This window comes from Harpia harpyja, chromosome 1 (assembly GCF_026419915.1).
Source record: "Harpia harpyja isolate bHarHar1 chromosome 1, bHarHar1 primary haplotype, whole genome shotgun sequence".
In the NCBI taxonomy this organism is placed as follows: domain Eukaryota; kingdom Metazoa; phylum Chordata; class Aves; order Accipitriformes; family Accipitridae; genus Harpia; species Harpia harpyja.
The window spans coordinates 52805521-52830101 of NC_068940.1; the positions used below are offsets into that span (position 1 = coordinate 52805521).

At 40.3% G+C, this 24581-nt stretch overlaps 1 protein-coding gene across 4 annotated transcripts in view; it reads left to right on the plus strand.

Annotated features, from left to right (window-relative positions):
- Window positions 1-24581, plus strand: part of ULK4 (unc-51 like kinase 4) — a 267671-nt gene that overhangs the window by 66204 nt on the left and 176886 nt on the right. For all 4 annotated transcript variants that reach the window (XM_052794377.1, XM_052794405.1, XM_052794385.1 and 1 more), the window contains 2 exons: window positions 5840-6022; window positions 11892-12019. In XM_052794377.1, coding sequence (XP_052650337.1) covers window positions 5840-6022; window positions 11892-12019 — 311 coding nt within the window. The remainder of the gene's footprint in view (window positions 1-5839; window positions 6023-11891; window positions 12020-24581) is intronic.

Here is a 24581-nt window from a genome sequence, read left to right on the forward strand (position 1 = left end):
TAAAATACATGTTACAGAAGCCTTTGTTCTGTCGCATCTGAAATTCCTTGTAAAAACTTAGTCTTAGAACTTTTATGGGTAGAGGATTGTCAGTCTCTAAAAATGTAAAATGTATGTGTAACCTTTATACAGAGCATTTATAACTTAAGCCTGCTTGTGAGTCTGGCTGGTAGGCTGCTTTTTCAGAAAGGCTCTTTTTGAGACTTTATCCATTTGATCTGTGAATTTCATGCTTACATCATGACTGTACACATGGTAAAAGACTGGAGATTAGAGTTATGATTTCCTTTACTTATTGAGTATTTAAACAAGTCTGCTCAATCTTCTCTCCTACCACTACTTTTGCTGTATGGGATGTTTTGTATCTTGTGCTTTCAGTTCTTGTCAATCATTAGAGTGGCCAGTTGTTATTTGTTTGCTACTAGATCATAGCTTTTTATTTTATTTTTATCCCTTTCAACTTGTCCCGAAGTTTTCCTCCTGTTTCTCTGCTATCTACTTGGAGAACTTTGCTTCAGCATTTACCATTCCCTCGACTCCTTTGCCAGACTTCCAGAGCTGCTCCACTTGCAGGGGCCAGTTGGACATTTACACCTGTTTTGTATGCCACAGTGAGCAGCATATCCAGAGAAACAGTCTGTCTGAACTACATTCAGACACTGAGCAAAGAAAGATCACCAGAGGAAAAGTCAGTGGGCTTCCCCCACTCCCCCTTGAGAAGTCAGTTTCTTCTTGGTCAATATAGTATTCTTGAGGTAGGCAAAAGCTTTTTTTCTGCTCAGTAAGATGCAGAAGTTATACTTCTGATTCTCAAGAATACACTTGTCATCAGTGCAGACTCACTAGGGCTTTTTGTAGCTGTCGTCTCAGAGGTTAGTATCATCAGTGCCATATGGTTTGCACACTTTGCCCTTAGATGAGGTTTCTAGTGACTATGAGAAGAGAAGGTTGTTGTTTTTCCCTCTCTACCCTCAGCCTCTTTTGAGATCCCAGATCATTCGATCCTCCCAAGGCTGTGCGGTTGAGGTGAACCACTGAGAACTCTTTTCTTTGTCATAGTATTTATGCTATGGGTAGCTAGGCTCTCTTAAGCACTACTGGAGTTGCCTTTTTTTTTTCCACAGCATCTGATGAGAAGAAAATCTGCATGCATCTTATCTGGAAGGTAGGAAAAAATGTTTAAGAGGAAGCTAAAACCTGAAGAGCTTATTGTAGCCTAGTTTACTCCTCCTTTTTTTTTTTCTTTTTTTCTTTTTAGTGTCCATTGACAGCTACTACTACTTACTAGTCAGTGAGGCTTTTTTAATTGCTCAGCTCAGGCAAACAGTGCTGGCATTTCTGTCATCTCTTCCAAGTGAGGAGATTGAAAGTATCATAGATTTTGAGTTTCTTCACCTCTTGTCACTGCAGCTGTGATAGAGCAACCTAATCTCTATGGGCTTCTTGCTCAACCAGGGACGTTAAATGCAGTGACATGTATAGTAAGTTACCATGTTTACACTGTAGTTCAAAATTGAATCATCTGGCTCTCCGGGGTTGGTACTCATAAGACTTGCAATTATATTGTTTTGGCCAAGCTCTTACCTCATGATTTTTTTTTTTCTTCCCTTTATAACGCAATGCAAATTCAAAGACTTAGTTGTCTAAGCTTATCAGTCCTCAAGAACTACCCTAGAAGCCCTCTTACAGATGACATACGTTAGGACAAAGCAGTGTGTTTTAGGAGATCATGATAGCTGCAATTATCAGGATTCCCTAGAGAAATTCAACTGTCTGTGGGACATCCTTTCAATGGCAGTTGTCAATCTAAGTAAGAAAGATGCCTTTTTTTATCTTCTATTAATTTTTCTCTGTCAAAGTTCCTTAGCAATGCATGCTTTAGTGTCGAGGCTAGTGTTTTCAAGAGACAACCAAATTGTGTGTGCACACTGAGCTCTGCTGAGGCAAAAATTTCTTCAACATCTTGTGCAAATCTGCAGTAAAAATGTACATATGGACAATATAAGCAAAAAAAAAATTGTTCCCAACTAACATTTTTTTCCTGTGAAGGCAGTAGGCTTACTGGAGATCATACCTTTCCCTTGGGTAGTTACTGAGGTTTTAGTCATGCTGGAGGTAGGGCTTGCTCCAGACTAACATATTGGAGAGCTTTGAGTGAAAGCAGCAGTGAGGGGGACTGCAAGAGTAAGAGACATTCACCCTTCTACATCCTTGGTCCAACTGCTTTGTTTCTTGTTTTTCTGGTCTTCATGGAAATTATTGCTGTCCATGTAGCTGATTTCATCTCCTTCTTCCAGACAGATCATTTCACACAAGTGTGCTTAGGTCTGAATGTGTTCCTGGATTTTCGCCTCCACTGTTTTGGGGATTGTGTCCTTTATCAAAAGTCTGAGGTTTCATTATTTTATACCACATATGAAGTGAATTGGACAAGGAAGCTTCTAAAGTAGGATACACTAAGGTGGTACTCTAATCCTTTTGCTGCTTTGTAGTGAAACACTAAAGTAACAAGAGGGTGAACTTATTGTTGGATTTATTACTCAATGCCTGATATAATTCATGGTTATGTATTAATACTGCTGGGGTATTTGGGTACATAATCTTAACTTTAGAAAAAAATAACCAATCAATATTGAAATCTAGCACAGGCAGATCTTTTACCAACTGAAGTTTGTAGAGATTTCAGTGACATACTGATTTTTAAAGTAAAATAGTAATGTATTCTCCAGCTGTATTGTACTGTACAATTCCTACATTCATTAAATTGTTGCTATAGATATATAGGCATTTTTATTCCTCATGACCACATAAATTGAGATCCAATTGTATTTTATTATGCAGTCATTCCGGCTTTGTTTGAGTGTATCCTGAAGAATTTATTCTTGACTGACATCTATATTCACATGTAAAAATACATTTCTGTTAAGAAATACATGTGTCATAACTTTACGTAGAGCTAGTAGGCTGTCTGCAAAGTATATCAGCAGTAAGGCACTATGGAATTTTACTTATGATTATTTCAATCAATAGTAAAAATATATCAAGAAGATTCTCTGTCCTTAGTCTCTGGAGTCAAGAAATGACACTTTACCTTGTCCTGCCTGTCAGAGGTGGCAAACAGGGAATGTGTCTCAGTATTTTTGCTCACTTTGGAGTCCAACATGCCTCAGGTAAATATCACATATTTTGCCTGTGGGAAAGCTATATCTTTTTATCTTTTTGCTAGATTCAGAGAAGAAATAATTCTGTAAGATGTCAAAGTGACATTCTGACAAGCTTAGCAGCAGGAATAGTATTTTCTTTCCAGTATACTGAAAGTTTTTAGATTTTTTTTTTTTAATAATTTTTAATTTTGTTTCTAAGAGATGGCTTTTTCTGCTGGAGGAGGAGTTACAAAACATAAGCCACTTAAGTAGAAGCTAATTTGGGAAAGCTCAACACAATCTTTTGGAGATGGGGTTTTTTTTGTTTTGGTTTTTGGTTTGGTTTTTTTTTTTCCTTTCCTTAAATAATTGGTGCTGAATAGTTTCTTTCAGAGACCTGGGTATTGCAGATACATTAGTGCATTCATTCTCAAACTTGAGAGAGTCATGGGGTATGTCCTGAAAGGGTGAATGTTATCTAGCCACCATATGGCATGTAAGACTAGAAGGCAATGGATAGGGCATAGATGATCATAGAATCATAGAATAACTCAAGTTGGAAGGGGTCGATAAGGATCACGATGCTAGGATTGGAGCTGCTGGGAGAAAAGGTGCTGGTTAAGGCTGTGTGGAGAGCAAGGGCAGAGAAGCCAATTCCAGGAGAGGCTCTGCCAATGCTTTCCTCTCACTGTGATCATTTCCTGTTCCAAGACCGCTGCTGGGAGATGATGGTGTGAGCTCTACTCTTACCTCTTATCATTGGTTCCCAGTTCCTGCTCCACCACATTTTGACCTAGCTCTATCTGTTCTCTCCAGATACTGGATCTGCTGAAGTGATTTAGGATACTCTGTCTTGTATCCTTCATTAAACTCTATCTTCTGCTTTTCTGCAGAGGTGTTGGTTTCACTCATACAGCAGAGCGCCCTGTGACATACAAGCTAATGGGAGTTTAAAGCTTCTCCCTTTGGCTGTTGGTGGACTGGAGCTTTCCTGCTGTCTCCAAAGCTGCAGTATGACCTTAGAAGACAGCCATGTCTTTCCTACCAGATTTGCCTGGAGGTCATTTTATGGCCTGTGGCTATGGTCACCCCTGTTTGACGAGGTCTGCAGCAGAAAGCTAAGGCATTAGCAAGTCTGCATACACCACAACAGCATACCATGTTAGCTCCGTGTTGCTTTGACACAGTCTGTCCCCAGGTCCCAGCAGTTCACTGGTAATATGACCCTTGAGGATATGGTTAGTGAATGCGTGTACCTCCTGCCCACTCACTTTGAGAACTCGGACTAGAGATGAAGGGCTGGATTGTATCCTTGGGGAAACAGAACATGCTGTACTAAGAAACTGAGATTGAGTGTCTGTGTTTTAAAAGGGGGGAGGGGGGGTAAGGGGCGAGAAGAAAAACAAAAGGCTGCAATCGATATTGGTTCCTGGACCAGAAAGGACAAGGAAGAACAGGAGCAGAGTAGATGAACAACATCAATAAAATGTCTGTTTAAAAACCGTAAGTTCTTGATTTATTGTCTTTTATGCCTTTTTTGTGTGTGTGTGTGTTTTGAGTAATGTTTCTAAGGACACTGGGGAACTGGGCTGTTTCTGAGGTTCTTACATGGAAATTTTTTCTCTGATGATAGTATTCTGTGGGTGTAATTGCGTATAGTTTCTCTTAAATGAGACCTCACTATTTAATGCACACCAAGTAACCAGGAATTTCTAAATATAGCTGGTCTGAAGAGAACGAAGAAGTGGTAATATTTCCTACTTTTACAGAAGAAAGTCGCCTTCCAAGTTTTTCCCTAAAACCACTTCAGACTTTCACATGACTCAAATAATTGACATAATGTTTTCCTATCCTGAGAAGCTAAAGAAAGTGGAATTTTAAATGTCTAAAGAGTCATATTTTCTTTATTTGGAGAGAACAAAAGCAGTTACAGTATCTTGAAGGTTGCATTTCCAGAGGTATCAAAAGGAAAAGCTGTGTTGACTTGGAGATGAATCTACCCTGGAGGTCACTTGGTAATGCTTGTTAGGAAACAGCTAAGTTAGTATACATGGAACAGATTTGTGCTCACTTCACTAGAGCACAGTCAGTGTCTGCATTTTCTGTTAGAATTGTTTTAATCACTGATACTTGTAAATTAACCATTTGGAGAATAGTTTGCATGTTTACTATACTAAATACTGGTCTTTAACAAGTATCTAGATCTCAAGTAGTATCTAGATCTAAAGATCCACTTCAGATAGTGAACTAGTACATATCAGATTATGGCCCATGAGCAGAGAGAGAAGAAAGATGCCCACTTTTGTGGGTGACCAGAATTTCTGTGGTGTGTGCCATCTCTGTATTTTCTGCTACCTGTGCTTCTTTCTAGTACAGTGTTATCTGACGTTACCTACATTCTGTGCTGATAAAAGACTCAAGCACGGACTATGCCGCTCCACCATTATTGTTCTCTAGAGGGAGAGAGTAATGTGACTGATGTTGATGTACCAAATATTTCAGTTTCAGCTGCATGCAGTGTATAGCAATACATTTAGAAGAATTCCAGGTCTCTGAAAATAAGTAGCCTCTTCCTCTAATATGAATTCTCTGTATTCCTAAACTATTGCAAAAGTCACCACCTGTTTTTATTCTCCATTATTTTTCTTGAGATAATAATCCCATTAAATAACAATGGTGTGTTTTCACTTTTGTAGGCTTTATGCAGAATTACTCGTTACTCACCTAATGCTTTCCAGAGTGTCATTGAAAAAGTGGGATTAACAGCCGTACTAAATTCCTTGGCAAATGGAATATGCAGAATTCAGCAGTACATGCTCACCATGTTTTTGGCAATGTTGTCATGTGGGATTCATCTACAGAGGCTGATTCAAGAAAAGGTTTGATTTCAGATTAATATTATTCACTGGCATAGAATTTCACTAATGGAAACTTAAAGTTGGCTCTGGTAGTGTTTCTGTGTTTTCAAAATGCTTAACTCAGTGACACATATCTGAACAGCAGGAAATGAGGAATGTGTTTATATTTTTATTTGCTTAAGATCTAAATACAGTGTATAGTTTTTCTTTCTATCTCACAGATCTTCAAGAGATGGTACTAACGGGTATATAAATTGCTTCTGCAGCTAGAATTCAATCAATTCAGAAAACTCTTTAGCCTGACCATAACTGATAATGGCCCTAAGGAAAAACAATAAGGAATGCATGAGGACAGTTATTTGACATAGCTCTCTTAGACGTTTAAAAGAGAAAATAATGAGTGTCCTGATTGAATCTAAAGCTGTATTTATGCTCTCTTTAAGGACCTTAGGCCAATTTGTAAGTGAAATGTCTTGCAGAAATTAGCATTTTAATAACTTCGGGTTTTCTTTTTAGTGTCACTGAATAAAACTACTAGTTCTGATTTATGTCTAATACAATTTTTGGAAGAGGTGATTAAAAGTTTTCTATTTTGATCACCAAATTATTCCGTGTTTAGAGAAATCATGTTTATTTTTTTGGCAGTAAGTCTGCACAATTCATAAACAAAAGTAATCCTCTTCTGCTTGGAAAGGATAAAAATCACAAAGCAAATAGGAACTCTAGCTTGTGTTTTCATCAGATACTCTGTTGTAATGTATGCTGTAAACTGACAGTCATCTTGACTATAACAATCTATTACGCTTTAGTTGAGAGAGACTAATTTGGTTTCTCTACACATAGTTTTAACAATGTTAAATTAAAAAAGAATCTATTGTTTACCACCCATCTCTTTTTGCAGCCTGAAATCACTCATTCTCTTCCTAAAAGTCATTTTTGTGCCTTGTCATAATTGCCAATGTGTTTTTGTAAACGCATGTCAGCTGGCCTTAAGCTTTCCACAGATTCCACTACAACAGTACTAACAGGTGGCAAATTGTCCGGTAATGTCGCAGTTTCTAATAATGCATATTACTGTGAGTTGGTGGTATAGTCAGAGAAGTATGTTCAAAAAATATTCACTTGAACATTCAGCAAAAGAATGCAATGTGTAACAAGCATATGGCTACAGCATGAGGTGTTCTGTGAAGAATTTCTTCTTTATATAGGACTTATATTGCTAAAAGGACTCCCTTTCTGATACTGCAGTTCTTATGAACCATTTTAATCAAATTTTTGACATTATAAAAATATTAAACTCTGAAGGTCTCCAACTAGTTATAGGAGAATAGAAAGTATTTTGTTGGCACGCAGTACAGTAATGGCTGAAACTTTGTGGGTTTACAATTGCTGCTTAATCATTAATGAATTGTCATAGGTGTTTTGTGAGCACGTGTTGCAATTTTGCAGATTAGAAAATTGAAATGTAGACAAATATAGACATTCTTTTAACAGCATATATCAAACTAATGATAGAATTGGGAGTAGTACCCAAAGCTGTAACTGAAAAATCATGGTACTTTAAAAACTGGTAAAGTGGGTGTAGTTCTACTGCATATGCCCACATTTGGTAATTGTATCTGCCTTACAGCTCAGATAAATCTGTATCTCACAGAATGTCAATTTTGCTCAAATTAGATTGTAGGATTTTGGAAGCAGAAACTAGATTTCTATTTTTCTTGAATAGGATCTAAAAATATAATCCTGCTCCTGAATTGAACTGCCAGGTACTATCACATTACACGGAGTAATAATATTTTATTGCTGAAAACTGAATTTAATAATCCATGCACTTTTCAATATTCCGTGAGCATGAGACCCAAGTCTACCTTAATGAGAGAAGGGAAAAGAAAAAACAAGTGGGTAGTGTTGGCTTACAAAGTATTTTGCCTTCTGTAGAATTCTTGTACACTATAGCTTAAGAGGCAGAAGGACCTCAGTGTTATGCAGAAGGTAGTGATGACGTTTTGACTATCTTTTTAATACAGCTGCAGACCAACATATTAGAAGATGCTTAAAGATATAAATTCAAGATGGAGATCATTTAGTTTTGTACATGTTATCTGGAAACTCCTTTAGCTTACAAGACTTAAGGCTGCCCTTGTTTTCTACTCCCTTCAAGAATAGTGATAAAACCAGTTATAAAATAAAAGCCAGAAGACAAAGGAGAAATGCAGTTCTGTGGTCATCTACACTAGTATAAATCTTCAGAGAACTACAATAGCTAAAAGGGACTGGTTTTTGTCCCTCTCTGATACAGAGCCTTTCTATTTTAATGTCTTGTCCTGGAAACAAAAAAAGCTGAAATGATGTTTTAAAATAAAGTGTGGAGAAAGAACTCAAAGATCTTTGACACACTATAGCAGTAGATAAAAAAAACATTGCTAATTACTTTCATCCGGCTGTCAAGATTCACCTTCGAATGAGTGAAAACCAGTCATATAACTTTTTGAATGCAGTTAGGTTCTTCCAGAGGTCAGATAATGGGGTGTGGTGGTTTTTATTTGTTTGTTTTTTCTCAAGTGCTAATAAGTAAAATTATTCATGTAGTTACAGCAATACATTGTCACAACTGCATTGTTTCTTTGCTTCCCTACACCATTGGCCGTAGTCTCTTTTTATCTTGGTGATATCCAATTATGGCACTGAAAAAAAAGCATTATAAATGCATTATAAACATTGTCCTTATATTTCAGTTACTTTTTTCAGTTCTTTGTCTTTTACCTGAATGTGGACAAGTAGCTACCTCTGATGTTGATGGTTTTGTCAATATCAGTATGAATTAATAAAAAGATATGAATGTCTTTAACAAAATCTTTGTAACTTTTAACTTATATGGAGGCATTTGCAACGCATAGAAAGGGAATTTGAAAATACACAACAATACAACAAATGATTGCTATTGCAACTTCAGTTCTTGTATAGTGAAATAGTGGTCTAACTGTTTTCCCCTTGTGTAGCCAATTGGAAACATCATTGCTTTTTGTGATTTGTTTTAAACTTGCTTTACAGTATTACTAAGAGTATCCAATGTAAAATCATGATCTTGTTGCAGTCAACAGTGTGTTCACTTGCAATGAAAAGAGTGTCCTTACCCTGCAGAGTCTCCATGGATACATCAAACAGTTGCAGGGGAGGGAAGAACAATATAATGGTGAAACAATTAATAATGTATTAGGAGGTATTTCAGCAATTTTCGGCTCTTCTGTTGTATTGAGTTCTGCAGGTCAGCAAAGATGAGCTTCACTTGCTGTTCTGCAGTCCTCAGACCAGCGAGAAAAGCAAATTCCAAAATGTCACATTTATTTCTTAAGACAGATTATTAGAACATTCCCAGATAAGTCTGATGTAACTGATTTTAATTGACATTATTGTCTTAACCCATGGTAACCCCTACATGTAGCATTGAAATATTCTTGATTTCCAGAGCATGAGGGTTAAAAATAGCCAGATGTGCTTTGGCTTGCGGTTGCATGTGTCTTTGTCATGGTGTCCCTGTGCTTAGTCTATCAAGTCCATTTATGTTAGCAGGCAGTGTTGCATTATATATACTCTTTCACTAAGTCTGAGGCTTTGTAGGGTTTCTTAACATCAAAACTTTTTTTGGTTGTTTTGAGTAATTTCATAAAAAAAGCCCCAAACCCCACAAAACTCCACTTTATTAAAATTTCAACCTTTGCTTGTAGTAGATTGTAATTTAAGAACTTTACTGCTGGAGGAACTTTCATGCTGGAGGAGCTACAAGTTGAGCATGTTCCACTAGCTGTTGAAGTGTTTAAAGCAGGAAACTTTACACAGCTTATGCTTATTAACCACAAGATTGAGGAACTCTTCTATTTGTGAAATAAATGACAGAAATACAGCAAAACAGTTCTAGAATAATTAATGGCAGTTTGTTTTTTCTGGGATTTCTGCAGTTACTGTCTATGCTGACTGCTTTTGAAGACAGTGTTAAAATGGTACCAGACCAAAATCCGGTGGTTTGTTGGCCAGTTCTCACACTCCTCTTCTTTTTCCAGCCTCTGTAAAGAGGTATATTTAATTGTTGCAAAGACTGGCTCTAATAAATTACATTCAGTGTTGTTTTTCAGTTTTATGACAACGAAGTTGCTGTTCAGTTATTCTGTCGGCAAAAGACAGAATTTGAATAATACTTGGTATGTTAAATGTGTGTCACACAGCAGGATTTTAAACTTTGTACACAACATGCAGGCATACACTATGCACCTCTTTATCCTGTAGTGTCACTCCCTTGAGAATCCAGCTCAAACGTTTGAAGGTAGTTTCTGTTGATGAGGCCATTTGTGCTTAGTCTCATTCTTGGATAGAGCCAATTGATTCAGTTTGTAAATTCTGGCTCAGTTTTTAATTCTGACTTTTTTAGGGTTGGGGTTTTTTTGAGAGAGGGAGATTTGAAGTGGCATTTGTATTTTCAGAACAAGGCATTCTGATCAAGAGCCCATCCAAAAATACCATCACTGCTGCCAGCAAGATCATCTTTGAAGATGGATTGGGGTTTTTTTTGTTTTTGTTTTTGGTTTTTTTACCAAATAGCCCAACTGGTCTTTGTAGAAGAATACAGATGGATAGCAGGTATTTTTATTCCTCGAAGGTAGAGCATACTCCCTATGTTTTTTTGTCTTTTTTATTTAAATTCTTTTTCTTTTTTCTCCTTTGGTTCCTCAGGAGTTACAACATATCGTTGGACAGAGCATAAATGATCCTCATCTTATCCTTTTTACAACTCATAATACCTAATTCAGTTATTCATAATATGAGATCTCTTTTTTTCCTTCCACTGATTCTCAGCTTTATTCCTTTGGAGGCTAAGGCAGTACACATGAATCTCACATCTTTCCACATGTCAGGCCACATTCCAGAAACTAGAGAAAAAAATCCTTTCAATATACAGGGCAAAATAGAGAGAAAGAGAAAAAGAAGCAAGCTGTGATTTCAGAATCCAGTCAGTTAACCATTGTTAAACTTTTGAAGGGAAATATTTTGTGGTTATTCTTCATTTCTCACTATCCTTGTTAAACTTTTAAAATTATTCTTTCGTTTGGATTTATGGGAAGGAGAGAGTTAGCAAGGATCTTAGCATCTTATAAATTGACTTTATCATAGGAATGGAAAATGGTCAGTGGATTAGGAAAGTCATGGCTCCTTACTGCTTGCAGTTTATCGTTTTTCTTTCTTTCCAAGTCCTAATTAGGGTTGTTCCTTGAAAAGGTGTTCTTCACTTTATGAACCCCAAATAAATTTAGTTTAGATAAGAACAATCAGAGAAGGTAGAAACAGTCTTGCTATCTATTTGGAGCATCTGTTGCATAAATTAGGGTCTGATGTAGACATGATTGTATCCAACAAATGTGTTGTTTTTAATCTTCCTGCATATAAGGGAATTAATAGGTAAATGTTTAATCATATTTATGCTGAAATATTTATGTATTCTGATAATCAGTCTTCTTTTAAAGGAAATATATTAAAATATCCTATGTTTATCCTTACGGTAAGACATTTTAAAATGTAAGTTCTATTGTATTTTGTATCTCATTTTGTACCATTTTGGACATAGTACATTAGACAGTGTTTACTTGTTACAGCTCTTGAGAAGATGTATAAAGCAGCTTTGCACTGGGCCAGTCTATCTTGGAGAGAATTTATTTAGTAGTGTTTTATGGAGGGTTGGTTTGGGGTTTTTTTTTTGCTATAAGTGACATGAAAAGTACCTTACTAATACCGAATGCGCATGAAAATGAGCAAATTTTAAATGTATATAGTGTTAAAATACAATGCAAGTAACCTTTTTCCATAAAATAGTATTAACATATTTGTGTTTAATTCCACCAAGGATTTTGTGACTACAATTACTCATTTACTTGAAAGTCCTTCAACTTTTATTCGAGCAAAAGCCTTTCTGGTCCTGCTACAAGTTTTAATTAATAACAGGGAGATGTTGCTACTCAGTTGTCAAGCAAGGTAAGGTGATAATGGAAAATAAGTAGAGATGTAATGTTTATTTTCAAAGCCGTACCTGAAATACTTTAAAATGTGTGGTGTTTCTGAGCCAGTGTTATAGGAGTGAACTATTTTCTGTGTAATATGAAACCTTTTGTTCATAAGAATATCAAGAAAAGAGTATTCTCTTTTGTCTGGGGTCATTAGGTGATGATTACACACAAGGGGAAACACTGTCTTACAGGGAGAGTCTGTCTTTTAAAGCAACTTATAGTCCCAGTGAGCATTAGGAAGCAGCAGATTTTGCTTCGGGTAGGGCAAAACAAATACTGCAACGGTGAGTTGTTGCTCTGGTGGGAAAGCAAAATAAGAAGGTCTGTCATGTGCCTTCCTCGTCTTGGGGTGTGGTATAATCCATAGTCTTTTCAGGGTAGGCACATGCAAGGTAAAACAGTATTTCTTGGCTATACATGTTGTTGGAGTGATTTATATAATGACCACTGAATTCCTGTGACTTTTACATGAAATATTTTGTTTCTATGTTTTAAAATACCTTGCAAGAAATGGCTGCTCTAAAATTATATTTGTCTCACAGTGGAATAGTTATTTTAATTTTTGTCTTCTGATGGCATAAAACCAATCCCATATCAGACGAGGAAATTAGATTCTGTTAGAATGTAAATTGTCACCATGTTTTGGGGGTGATTGGAGAAGTAATATGGAAGAATTTTATGTGGGATTTAGGATGAGGCTTGTGGGTAGCTGTAAATCTAACTACATTTACAGCAAGTAAAACTTTAGATCTTATATTGATGTTTGAGAAGAATTAAGCATTGGAGCTGAAGGCTGGATTGGAAGGAGCAGGTGAGTTACACCATGAAGCCATTGTGACAGGACATCTTGTGGGGTGCTAACATTATATACCCCTCCACTCACATACAAATCTGTAGATACCCCAATTTTTGTAGGTCATAGAGAGTAAGTACTGAAGCCAAGTTTCTTTTTCATGTGTATCTTTCTATACTTCCAGAAATGTTTTATCAGGTGATGTGTTCTGGTTACTGTAGAATGTCTCTAATGATTTGTAAGTGACTTTTTAAATGGTTACATTTTTAATGGCTGCTGCTATTCATATGCTTGTTATAGCACATAGGACTGAGCTGTGTGTTTGGAGAGATGTCTGACAGAAGTCCTGTACTGACAGTTACTATTTATTTATTTATACCTGTCATGGTTTAAGTTCAGCTGGCAACAAAGCACCACAAGGCCGCTCGCTCAGAAAATATAAAAAGCTCGTGGGTTGAGACAAGGACAGGGAGGGATCACTCACCAGTTATGGTCATGGGCAAAAACCAGACTCGACTTGGGGAAAAAAAACCAAATCAATTTAATTTGTTACCAATCAAATCAGGATAATGAGAAGTAAAACCAAACCTTAGAACACCTTCCCCCCACCCCTCCCTCCTTCCTGGCTTAACTCCACTCCCGATTTTCTCCATCTCGTCACCCCCAGCGGTGCAGGGGGACAGGGAAAGGGGGTTGGGGACAGTTCGCCACACCTTGTCTCTGCCACTCCTTCCTCCTCAGGGGGAGGACTCCTCACTCGTCCCCTGCTCCAGCGTGGGGTCCCTCCCATGGAAGACAGTCCTCCATGAACTTCCCTAGTGTGGGGTCCCTCCCACAGGCTGCAGTCCTTCATGAACAGCTCCAGCATGGGTCCTTTCACCTCCTCCAGCGCCCCTTCTCCCCCTCCTTCTTCACTGACCTTGCTGTCTGCTCAGGGGTTTCTCTCACATTCCCAGCTCCTCCCCTGCTACAGGTTTCCCCTCTTAAATCTGTTCTCCCAGAGGCGCTGATGGGCTCGGCCTTGGCCAGCGGCGGGTCCTACTTGGAGCCGGGGAAGCTTCTAGCAGCTTCTCACAGGAGCCACCCCTGCGGCCCCTCCCCCACTACCAAAACCCTGCCACACAAACCAGAAACACTGCCTGAGGTATTTTGTGAAGAAGAACTTTAACAATTTTGATCAACAATTTGATCTCTTTTTTTATAATGCTTTCCAATGAGCAGCCTTTCTGAAGAGAATGTGTTGTGAATTTGGTATGTTATTTTGTATTGTGAATTTTGGCTTTATGCTGCTGTTTTAGTGTGATGCTCCAGAGCGAGCTGATTAGGGACCAATACGTAATATAACACATTAGGTAAAACAATAGGCAAGCTTATAGCAACTTTATTGAATTGATAAACCTTTTTTTTTAAATTAGTTATGTTTACTTCATAATTGTCTTCAGTGAACAGTGTGTCTTTTGACAGGATAGAACATGTAGACTAAAACCTTTCTCTTACATCCAGAAAGTAAAATGGCTACAGTAGGATGAGGGAGGAGAAATGACCCATTATATGTGGAGACAGCTACTTTCATAATACCCTGAACTCTGGAAGAATTTTGAGTCCAGTAGAGATAGTGGATATTCTTAGGCTTATACTGTTGAATTTCTGTTGGAGTATTTTAGTTAAATGTCTCCAGTTCTGTGACAGAAAACTTACTTCAAAATTAAGACTCATAAATTCAAAATTGCTGGTACAATAAGCAGTAATCAGTTGGATAACTATTGAAAATGTTTGATATACTCAAATTCTCTTTATGAAGGTGTTTGATTTGAGAAATACAAAGAGTATGTAGTAAAATGTGCATAGTTTTTACATATTGTCTTTAGCAATTTTACTTATTGTCTTTAGCAGTTGCAGCTAATGCCTGTAACAGGATTTATATTGCTTTAGATTAGAAAATCTGTTTATGATAAAGATAATCAATACAAGGCAATTTTTCAGTATGCATCTGTTAAAGGATATGATGCAGATAATAAAACAGTAATAATTGTTTCATGGCAACACTGCATATATCTCAACTGCTTCAAGTTAAATCTTGTTCAGTTTGGCATTAGAAAAGGCTTTTGTTTAGTTTTGGTTTAGTAATCCAAATTATACATACCTTTGTAGAGATTTTGGTTTTTAAGCCAAATTCTCTGAATCTGTCATAGCATATTTTTAAATTATGAAATTAGTTGTGGTGGGAGTGTGTAATTCAAGAACTTGACAATGGATGTCACTGGGGAAGTTCCACTAGGAATTTCCGAAGTACTTTGAGATTTTGAGTTGTGTGGATGAAAAGCATTTATATGTAATATCAAATGTAATTTTGAAGTGAGTTTTTTCTCACACAACATTGATACAACTCACCTGTTATTCTTTTTTCTACCTGTCTCATGGTAGTCCATTCCATACCTTTTGTTCTTCCACATATGATACAGCTAGAGAAGATATGAGACCTTTCAGGCTGAAATAGCACTTGTTTGCTTACAATATGCAAATTAATTTATTTTGCTAATCACCCTGAGTTTTCTGGTCTCCTTGTTTTCTCCATGATTTGCAGAGGCAGGCTACCTGTTAATGAGTGGAGGTATACAACCTGAAGTTTTGTTGAGACTTATAATTTCACCCTTTTCTGAACTAGTAGTAATTTCCGATTAGTCTCACTGAATTGTTCTTTCTGGATCTAAATGGTTTCAGAGAATTTCCTAGGTGAATAGAGACTGCCCTGGAGATTGAACTTCCTCCCTAAAGAATTTATTTAAAACTCTTTTCTACTGTCTGCAGAGATAGACACTTATGGAAAGACAGGGTAGTATTCCTGACAGACTTTCACAGTCTGCAAAAGCCTAACTATGCACAAAAGCATAACTTCTGAGTAGAATCTTTCTCTGTTATCTGTCTCCACCTGCCATCTTGTATATGCCCTCAAAGGAAAAGCTTAACCTGGAGACCTATTACAATCTCACATTTAGCATAGCCTGTTGGCCTTACACACCTAAGATTGGCCTAGAAAAATAGTGAGAAAAAGAACAGGAAAGTTTGGTGCTCAGTTAAATGGGAAAACATGGAAATGGAAGGCAGGAGGGAACAATTACAGAAGTCAGTGATTTCAGGAAAAAAAACCCAGCAAGCCTGTATGAAACTGAAAAAAAAAAGTGCAGAAGGGGAGAAATAGGGATTCACCCTTCTTGTTATCATGTTCTGCCATCCAGTGTTGAATCTCTGTAAAATAAACAATATATATTAAACATCCTTTAAAAATCTTCATCCTTTTCTGTTAGCAGAGGTTGACTAAAAACAGGTCCTTGAATTGTTGGGGTAAATGGACTGTATATGTCCTCAGAGCATGCAAGACATTCTTTAGTTTCTTGGAGGTCTCTCATTCTCTGTGAACTTAGTGAACTGAAGGGAGAAGACTGCTAGTGAGAGACCTCCTGGTTTTAGTCTCAGTCATCTGGCAGCCGCATGCATTTTTCCCCCTGTTGAGACGCTGGTAAAGTTGTAGCCGAACCTTACTGATATCTAAAGCTGATTTTAAGTATGTTGAGGGTAAATGTTACTGAGAGAAGAGAATGAATGAATTTTAGAAAACAGTTTTTAAAGAGGCCTTGAGAGGTTGCAGAGTCTACCCTTCTGATCCAGGTCAAGGTCTGTTATGCTTGAGAAATATTTTTTAATGACTGGTGGAAATTGGTGGGTATTCCATGACCTCTTTTTGACAGCTGTTCTAATTGTTAGCTATTCCTAACACTCAAAAATTCTTGTTGTTTTCTCATTGAAATTTCAATTCTACAGGTTAGCACAGAAAACAATGTAGTCTCTTTCATTTTACAGTGATTTCTGTATATTTGAAGAACATGTCCTACCATGTCTCTGCTCAATTTTCTGAATTTTGACTAAATCTTCTCTTTTTTCATGTTTATCATCTTTATAAATGAACAGTTCTTTTTCTTTTTAAGTAGTAGATCTCATTCCCATTCCTACTACTCAGGGCTGTTAACTCTCTGCAAATTCTCCCTTTTTTGCTCTACTCTTCACATCTTTTCTGAGAAAACTTGGGTTGTTTTTTTTGTGTAAAAGCTCACTGATGGCCATATCATGCAATATAGGGACTTGAAGAAATTTTAAAAAAATCAAACCTGGCTTCATAGACAGCAGTTTATTCCTCATCATATTTAACTTACTTATAGTAACACATACGTATTTTTTTCATGTATTGTTGAGTGCAAGACAAACATGTGCATCATATGAATTGAATAAATGTGTTTCCATAGGCCTAGTTTTGCCCATTAGAGAGAACACTGAGATTCTTCAGGGAATAAAAGTAACTGATGAATTGTTCTACATATGACTGAGGAATTTGTCAAACAAAAATAGAGATACTAATGCTTTCCTGCCTATATATGGATGTGTACAATTTTCTCAAGACAATGTTTAGCTGAACAGTACTATTGGGGAAAAAACAGTTGTGCATATTTTTAGAAAATCTTTATGTGAAAGACAATTTCAGAAGAATTCTGTCAAGGAGCTTCTGGACAAACTCAAACAAAAAGGAAGCCTACAGAGGGTGGAAGCAAGGACACTAGCCTGGGAGGAATACAGAGAAATTGCTGATCAGGTTAGGAAAGCTAAAGCCCTGATAGAATTAAATCTGGCCAGGGATGTCAAGGGCAACCAGAAAAGCTTCTACAGGTACGTCGGTGATAAAAGGAAGACTAGGGAAAATGTGGGTCCTCTCTGGAAGTAAATGGGAGACCTGGTTACCTGGTGTGTGGAGAAGGCTGAGGTACTCAATGACTTTTGCCTCAGTCTTCCCCAGCAAGTGCTCCAGCCATGCCGCCCAAATTGCAGAAGGTAAAGGCAGGGATTGGAAGAATGAGGAACTGCCCACTGTAGGAGAAGATCAGGCTCAAGACTATCTAAGGAACCTGGAGGTGCACAAGTCCATGGGATCTGATGAGATGCATCTGTGGGTCCTGAGGGAACTGGCAAATGAAGTGGCTAAGCCACTATACATCATATTTGAGAAGTTGTGGCATTCTGGGGAAGTTCCCACTGACTGGAAAAGGGGAAACATAGCCCCTATTTTTGAAAAGGGAAAAAAGGAAGACCCAGGGAACTACAGGCCAGTCAGTCTCACCTCTGTGCCTGGCAAGATCATGGAGCAGATCCTCCTGGAAACTATGCTAGCACATGGAAAATAAGGAGGCGATTGGTGACAGCCAATATGGCTTCACTAAGGGCAAATCATGCCTGACAAATTTAGTGGCCTTCTACAACAGTGTTACAGCTTTGGTGGGTAAGGTAAGAGCAAATGACGTCATCTACCTGGACTTGGGCAAAGTGTTTGACACTGTCCCACACAACATCCTTGTCTCTAAATTGGAGAGACATGGATTTGATGGATGGACCACTTGGTGGATAAGGAATTGGCTGGATGGTTGCACTCAAAGAGTTGTGGTCAATGGCTCGATGTCTGAGTGGAGAGCAGTGATGACTGGCATTCCTCAGAGGTCAGTATTGGGACCAGCGCTGTTTAACATCTTTGTTGGTGACATGGACAGTGGGATAGAGTGCACCCTCAGCAAATTTTCTGATGACACCAAGCTGTGTGGTGCAGTTGACATGCTGGAAAGAAGGGATGCCATCCAGAGGGACCTTGACAGGCTTGAGAGGTGGGCCTGTGTGAACATCATGAAGTTCAACAAAGCTGAGTGCAAGGTCCTGCATGTGGGTCGGGGCAATCCCAAGCACAAATACAGGCTGGACGATGAGTGGATTGAGAGCGGCCCTGTGGAGAAGGACTTGGGGATGTTGGTTGATGAGAAGCATAACATGACCCGGCAATGTGCGCTCGCAGCCCAGAAAGCCAACTGTATCCTGGGCTGCATCAAAAGAATTGTGACCAGCAGGTCAAGGGAGGTGATTCTCCCCCTCTACTCCACCCTTGTGAGACCCCAGCTGGAGTACTGTGTTCAGCTCTGGGGCCCCCAACATAAGAAGGACGTGGACCTGTTGGAGCGACTCTGGAGGAGGCCCATGAAGATGATCAGATGGCTGGAGCACCTCTGTTGTGAAGACAGGCTGAGAGAGTTGGGGTTGTTCAGCCTGGAGAAGAGAAGGCTCTGGGGACACCTTATAGCAGCCTTCCAGTACTGAAAGGGAACCTGCAAGAAAGCTGGAGAGGGACATTTACAAGGACATGTAGTGATAGGACAAGGGGTAATGGCTTTAAACTGAAAGAGGGTAGATTTAGAAGCTGCTCTTCACTGTGATGGTGGTGAGGCACTGGAACAGGTTGCCCAGAGAGGTTGTAGATGCCCTATCCCTGGAAGTGTTCAAGGCCAGGTTGGATGCGGCTTTGAGCAACCTGGTCTAGTGGAAGGTATCCCTGCCCATCGCAGGGGGGTTGGAACTAGATGATCTTTAAGGTCCCTTCCAACCCAAACCATTCTACGATAATTTTGTGATGGGAAGGACTAACACAAAAAGAGAGAACTGATGAGTTTATGTAAACATTGTACTTTCCTCTCTCAGAATAAATGGACATACTTTGTATGCTTCTCAAAAGTGATTAACTAATAGAACATGCTTTTAAAAAATTAACCCCTTTCCCCCCAGCAATAAAACCACTCATGTTGAAGTCTATTCAGCCTATTTTAAGTAAAACTTAAACAGATCTAAACATATTTCCATATAGAATCAGATGATTGTTAAATCATGGAAGTGTTTGCATGGGTTTTTTTCTTTAAGAAAACTCTGATCTTTTGTCATTTTTGTTCGAAGTTAAACAGTTTTTGAGTAAAAATTACTTGGTTGTCTGGAAAGGCTAGAGGGCTTTACACCATTTTAATTTAAAATATTCAATTTTTGTATATTAAAAAACCTTGAAGCTTTTTTTAAGGAAAATTCTATTTCAAGTGTAATCTCAGATTTTTAAGTAGTTATATTCTACCAGACAAATCAAAATTCCTTGTAATTTAATACAGTTTCCAGAGACTGCAAGAAAAATAAAAGATGTCCCCATAGTCTCTGGGAAGTGCAGCTGAATGTGTTGCATCCAGGCTATTGCAGAGGTGAGAGGTAGTTACTGAACGGGTCTTTTGATTGTCTTTGTAGCACAGTTCAGCAAGGAAAAGGTGAGTTGTAGTATTCCATAGCAATCATGCATTGTTTAGAGACCTAATCCTGTAAAATACATTCTTAGGTAGTGTCCTGGTTTCAGCTGGGATAGAGTTAACTGTCTTCCTAGTAGCTGGTACGGTGCTATGTTTTGAGTTCAGTATGTGAAGAATGTTGATAACACTGATGTCTTCAGTTGTTGCTCAGTAGTGTTTAGACTAATGTCAAGGATTTTTCAGCTTCTCATGCCCAGCCAGCGAGAAAGCTGGAGGGGCACAAGAAGTTGGCACAGGACAGAGCCAGGGCACCTGACCCAAACTGGCCAATGGGGTATTCGATACCATGTGACGTCACATCTAGTATAGGAATTGGGAAGTGGGGGTGGGGAATCGCCACTCGGGGACTAGCTGGGTGTCGGTCGGCGGATGGTGAGCAATTGCACTGCGCATCATTTGTACATTCCAATCCTTTTATTATTACTGTTGTCATTTTATTAGTGTTATCATTATCATTATTAGTTTCTTCTTTTCTGTTCTATTAAACCGTTCTTATCTCAACCCACGGGTTTTGCTTCTTTTCCCGATTTTCTCCCACATCCCACTGGGTGGGGGGGGAGTGAGTGGCTGCGTGGTGCTTAGTTGCTGGCTGGGGTTAAACCACGACAGATAGTTTTTATTTCATTGAATAAATTGGCTTTTTGATGGAAATACACACATCCTAGGGTAAAATTTTGTGTTGGTGAGTCCTGCAGTTTTGTTATGTACACCTAAGGCAGTTTAAATAAGTTATTTTCATACTTCTATAAAACAGTGTTGATTATAAGAAGGGTATTTAAAAAAAAAAATAGTACTGAAGTACATTTTTAAAATCCAGAGCATGGATTTCAGTCACCAGTGGCTGATGGTTCTTTGCACAGGACCCCCAGGGATTTTGAATGTGAAACAAAGATGTCAATATTATGCCCCTAAAGGGAAGTCTGGCCCTTCTGTCTATTCAAATGAGCATTTAAAAATACTGCCTGAAGCATTTTGCTACAGGTGTATTATTAAAGCAATCTCTTGTAAGTTAGCCAATGGCTAATAAATCAGTTACCATAGTTTACTATGAGAAAAGTCATTCGGCAGAACAGCATAGCTACGCAGCACTTACTGGTTAGAATGAACGGCCCTGAGGAGCGCCAGCGACCAGGAGCGCGGCGAACAGGACGGGCAATCAGGGCGTGGTGCGTCAGAAAGGGCGTGGCGCGGCAGTTCGCGCAGGCAGTTCGTGCAGGTAGGGCGCAGCCCCCCCTGTTCCCAGCTCGAGCAGGCTGCTCAACTGGTGGGTGTCGGCCCAGAGGGAGACCCAGGTATGGTTGCCACTCGGGGGAAAGCCATTGTTAGGAAAAATATGGCAACGCAGACAGAGGTCCCATGTAAACATGCAGCTGTCCAGGTCTCTGGCTGCAGGGAGTGCCTGAGTCTATCAGAAATGATGGAGGTCAGCGGGGACACCTCTTGTGTGAGGTGTGACCAGGTGAGTGATTTGCTCAGCCTGGTGGTAGAGCTGAAGGAGGAAGTGGAAAGGTTGAGGAGTATCAGGGAGTGTGAGAGGCAGATAGATTGGTGGGCCCACACCCTACACACCACACACTCACACCACACCCTACCATCCCTGAGGCAGGGGCAGCAGATGGAGGCTCCGCAAGAATCGGAGGTTCCCCTGCCCTCCTGCCACGAGGCAGGAGGGGACCTAAGAGATGGAGGGGAATGGATACAGGTCCCTGCTCGGGGAGGCAGGCGAATCCGCTCCCGGTCTCCCTCACCTTCCCAGTTGCCCCTACTCAACAGGTATGGGGCTCTGGAACTTGAGGACCAGGCCAGTGAAGATCAGGGTGTAGATGAAGCCCTATGTAGGGAGGTGCCTAAGCCCAGTCGGGCATCCCCACGCATTCTCACATCCTCTGAAAAAAGAAAAAGGAGGGTAATTGTTGTAGGCGACTCCCTCTTAAGGGGGACAGAGGGCCTGATATGCAGACCTGACCCATCGCACCGGGAAGTCTGCTGCCTCCCTGGGGCCCGGGTTAAAGACATTACCAGGAAACTCCCTGGTCTGGTTCGGACCTCTGATTATTACCCATTGCTGGTTGTGCAGGTTGGCAGTGATGAGATTGCAGAGAGGAATCCAAAGGCAATCAAAAGGGATTTCAGGGCACTGGGACGATTAGTAGAAAGATCGGGAGCACAGGTAGTGTTTTCCTCAATCCCTTCAGTGGCAGGGAAATACACTGAAAGGAACAGGAAAACACACCTGGTCAATACGTGGCTCAGAGGCTGGTGCCATAGGTGGAATTTTGGGTTTTTTGATCATGGGGAGACTTACACAGCACCGGGCTTGCTAGCGACAGATGGTGTCCAGCTGTCTCAAAGGGGTAAGAGAATCCTTGCTCATGAGATGGCAGGACTCATAGAAAGGGCTTTAAACTAGGTTCGAAGGGGGTAAGGGATCAAACTAGGTGCACCAGAGATGAGCCTGGGGGCAGCGTGCCGATGTTAGGGGTGGATCCGATGACCCAGCTCAAATGCATCTATGCCAACGCACGCAGCATGGGCGATAAACAGGAGGAGCTGGAAGCCATTGTGCAGCAGGATAGATATGACTTAGTCGCCATCACGGAAACATGGTGGGATGACTCCCATGACTGGAGTGCTGCAATGGATGGCTACAAGCTCTTCAGAAGGGACAGGCAAGGTAGAAGAGGTGGTGGGGTGGCTCTTTATGTTAGGGAATGTTTTGACTGTTCAGAGCTACACGATTCTGATGACAAGGTGGAGTGCTTATGGGTGAGGATGAGAGGGAAAGCCAATAAGACAGATATTGTGCTGGGAGTCTGTTACAGACCGCCTGACCAGGTTGAAGAGACGGATGAATCGTTCTACAAGCGGTTGGCAGTAGTCTCAGAATCATGTGCCCTTGTCCTTGTGGGGGACTTTAACTTTCCAGACATCTGCTGGAAATACAACACAGCAGTGAGTAAACAATCTAGGAGGTTCCTGGAGTGTGTGGAAGATAACTTCTTGACACAGCTGGTGGGTGAGCCAACTGGGGGAGGAGCCTTGCTAGACCTGTTGTTTATGAACAGGGAAGGACTGGTGGGAGGTGTGATGGTTGGAGGCCGTCTTGGGCTTAGTGACCATGAAATGGTAGAATTTTCAATTCATGGTGAGGCAAAGAAGGTGGTCAGCAAAACCACCACTATGGACTTCCGGAGGGCTAACTTTGGCCTCTTCAAGGCACTAGTTGAGAGAGTCCCTTGGGAGATGGTCCTGAAGGGCAAAGGGGTCCAGGAGGGATGGACATTCTTTAAAAAGGAAATCTTAATGGCTCAGGACCAGGCTATTCCCATGTGCCGCAAGTCAAACCGCCGAGGAAAACGACCGGCCTGGCTGAATGGGGAGCTTTTGCTAGGACTTAAGAAAAAAAGGAGAGTTTATCATCTCTGGAGGAAAGGGCGGGCAACTTGGGAGGAGTACAGGGATCTTGTTAGATCATACAGAGAGGAAATTAGAAAGGCGAAAGCTCAGCTAGAACTAAATCTGGCCACTATCGTAAGGGACAACAAAAAATGTTTTTACAAATATGTTAAGAGTAAAAAGAATGCCAGGGAGAATATCTATCCTTTAATGGATACAGAAGGGAACGTAGCAACCAGTGATGAGGAAAAGGCCGAGGTACTTAATGCCTTCTTTGCCTCAGTCTTTAATAGCGAGTCCAGTCATCCTCAGGGTACTCCACCCCATGAGCTGGAAGGTAAGGATGAAGAGCATAACATACCCCCCTTAATCCAGGAGGAATTAGTTAGGGACCTGCTACGCAATCTGGACACTCACAAATCTATGGGACCTGATGGGATCCATCCAAGAGTACTGAGGGAACTGGCTGAGGTCCTTTCCAAGCCACTCTCTATCATCTATCAGCGTTCCTGGTCAACAGGGGAGGTCCCAGAGGACTGGAGGCTTGCCAATGTGACTCCCATTTATAAGAAGGGTCGGAGGGAGGATCCGGGGAACTACAGGCCTGTCAGCCTGACCTCGGTACCGGGAAAGATTATGGAACGGTTTGTTTTGAAAGCACTCACATGTCAAGTCCAGGATAAGAGGGGGATCAGGCCCAGTCAGCATGGGTTTACGAAAGGCAGGTCCTGCTTGACCAACCTGATCTCCTTCTATGACCAGGTGACCCGCCTAGTGGATGAGGGAAAGGCTGTCGATGTTATTTTCCTAGACTTCAGCAAGGCCTTTGACACTGTCTCTCATGGCATACTCCTTGAGAAGCTGGCGTCTTGTGGCCTGGATAAGTGCACTATTCACTGGGTGAAAAACTGGCTGGATGGCCGAGCCCAGAGGGTAGTGGTGAATGGGGTGAAATCCAGTTGGCGGCGGGTCACGAGTGGTGTTCCCCAGGGCTCGGTGTTGGGCCCTGTTCTGTTTAATATCTTTATTGATGATTTGGATGAGGGGATTGAGTGCACCCTCAGCAAGTTTGCAGACGACACCAAGTTGGGAGGCAGGGTCGATCTGCTTGAGGGTAGGGAGGCTCTACAGAGAGATCT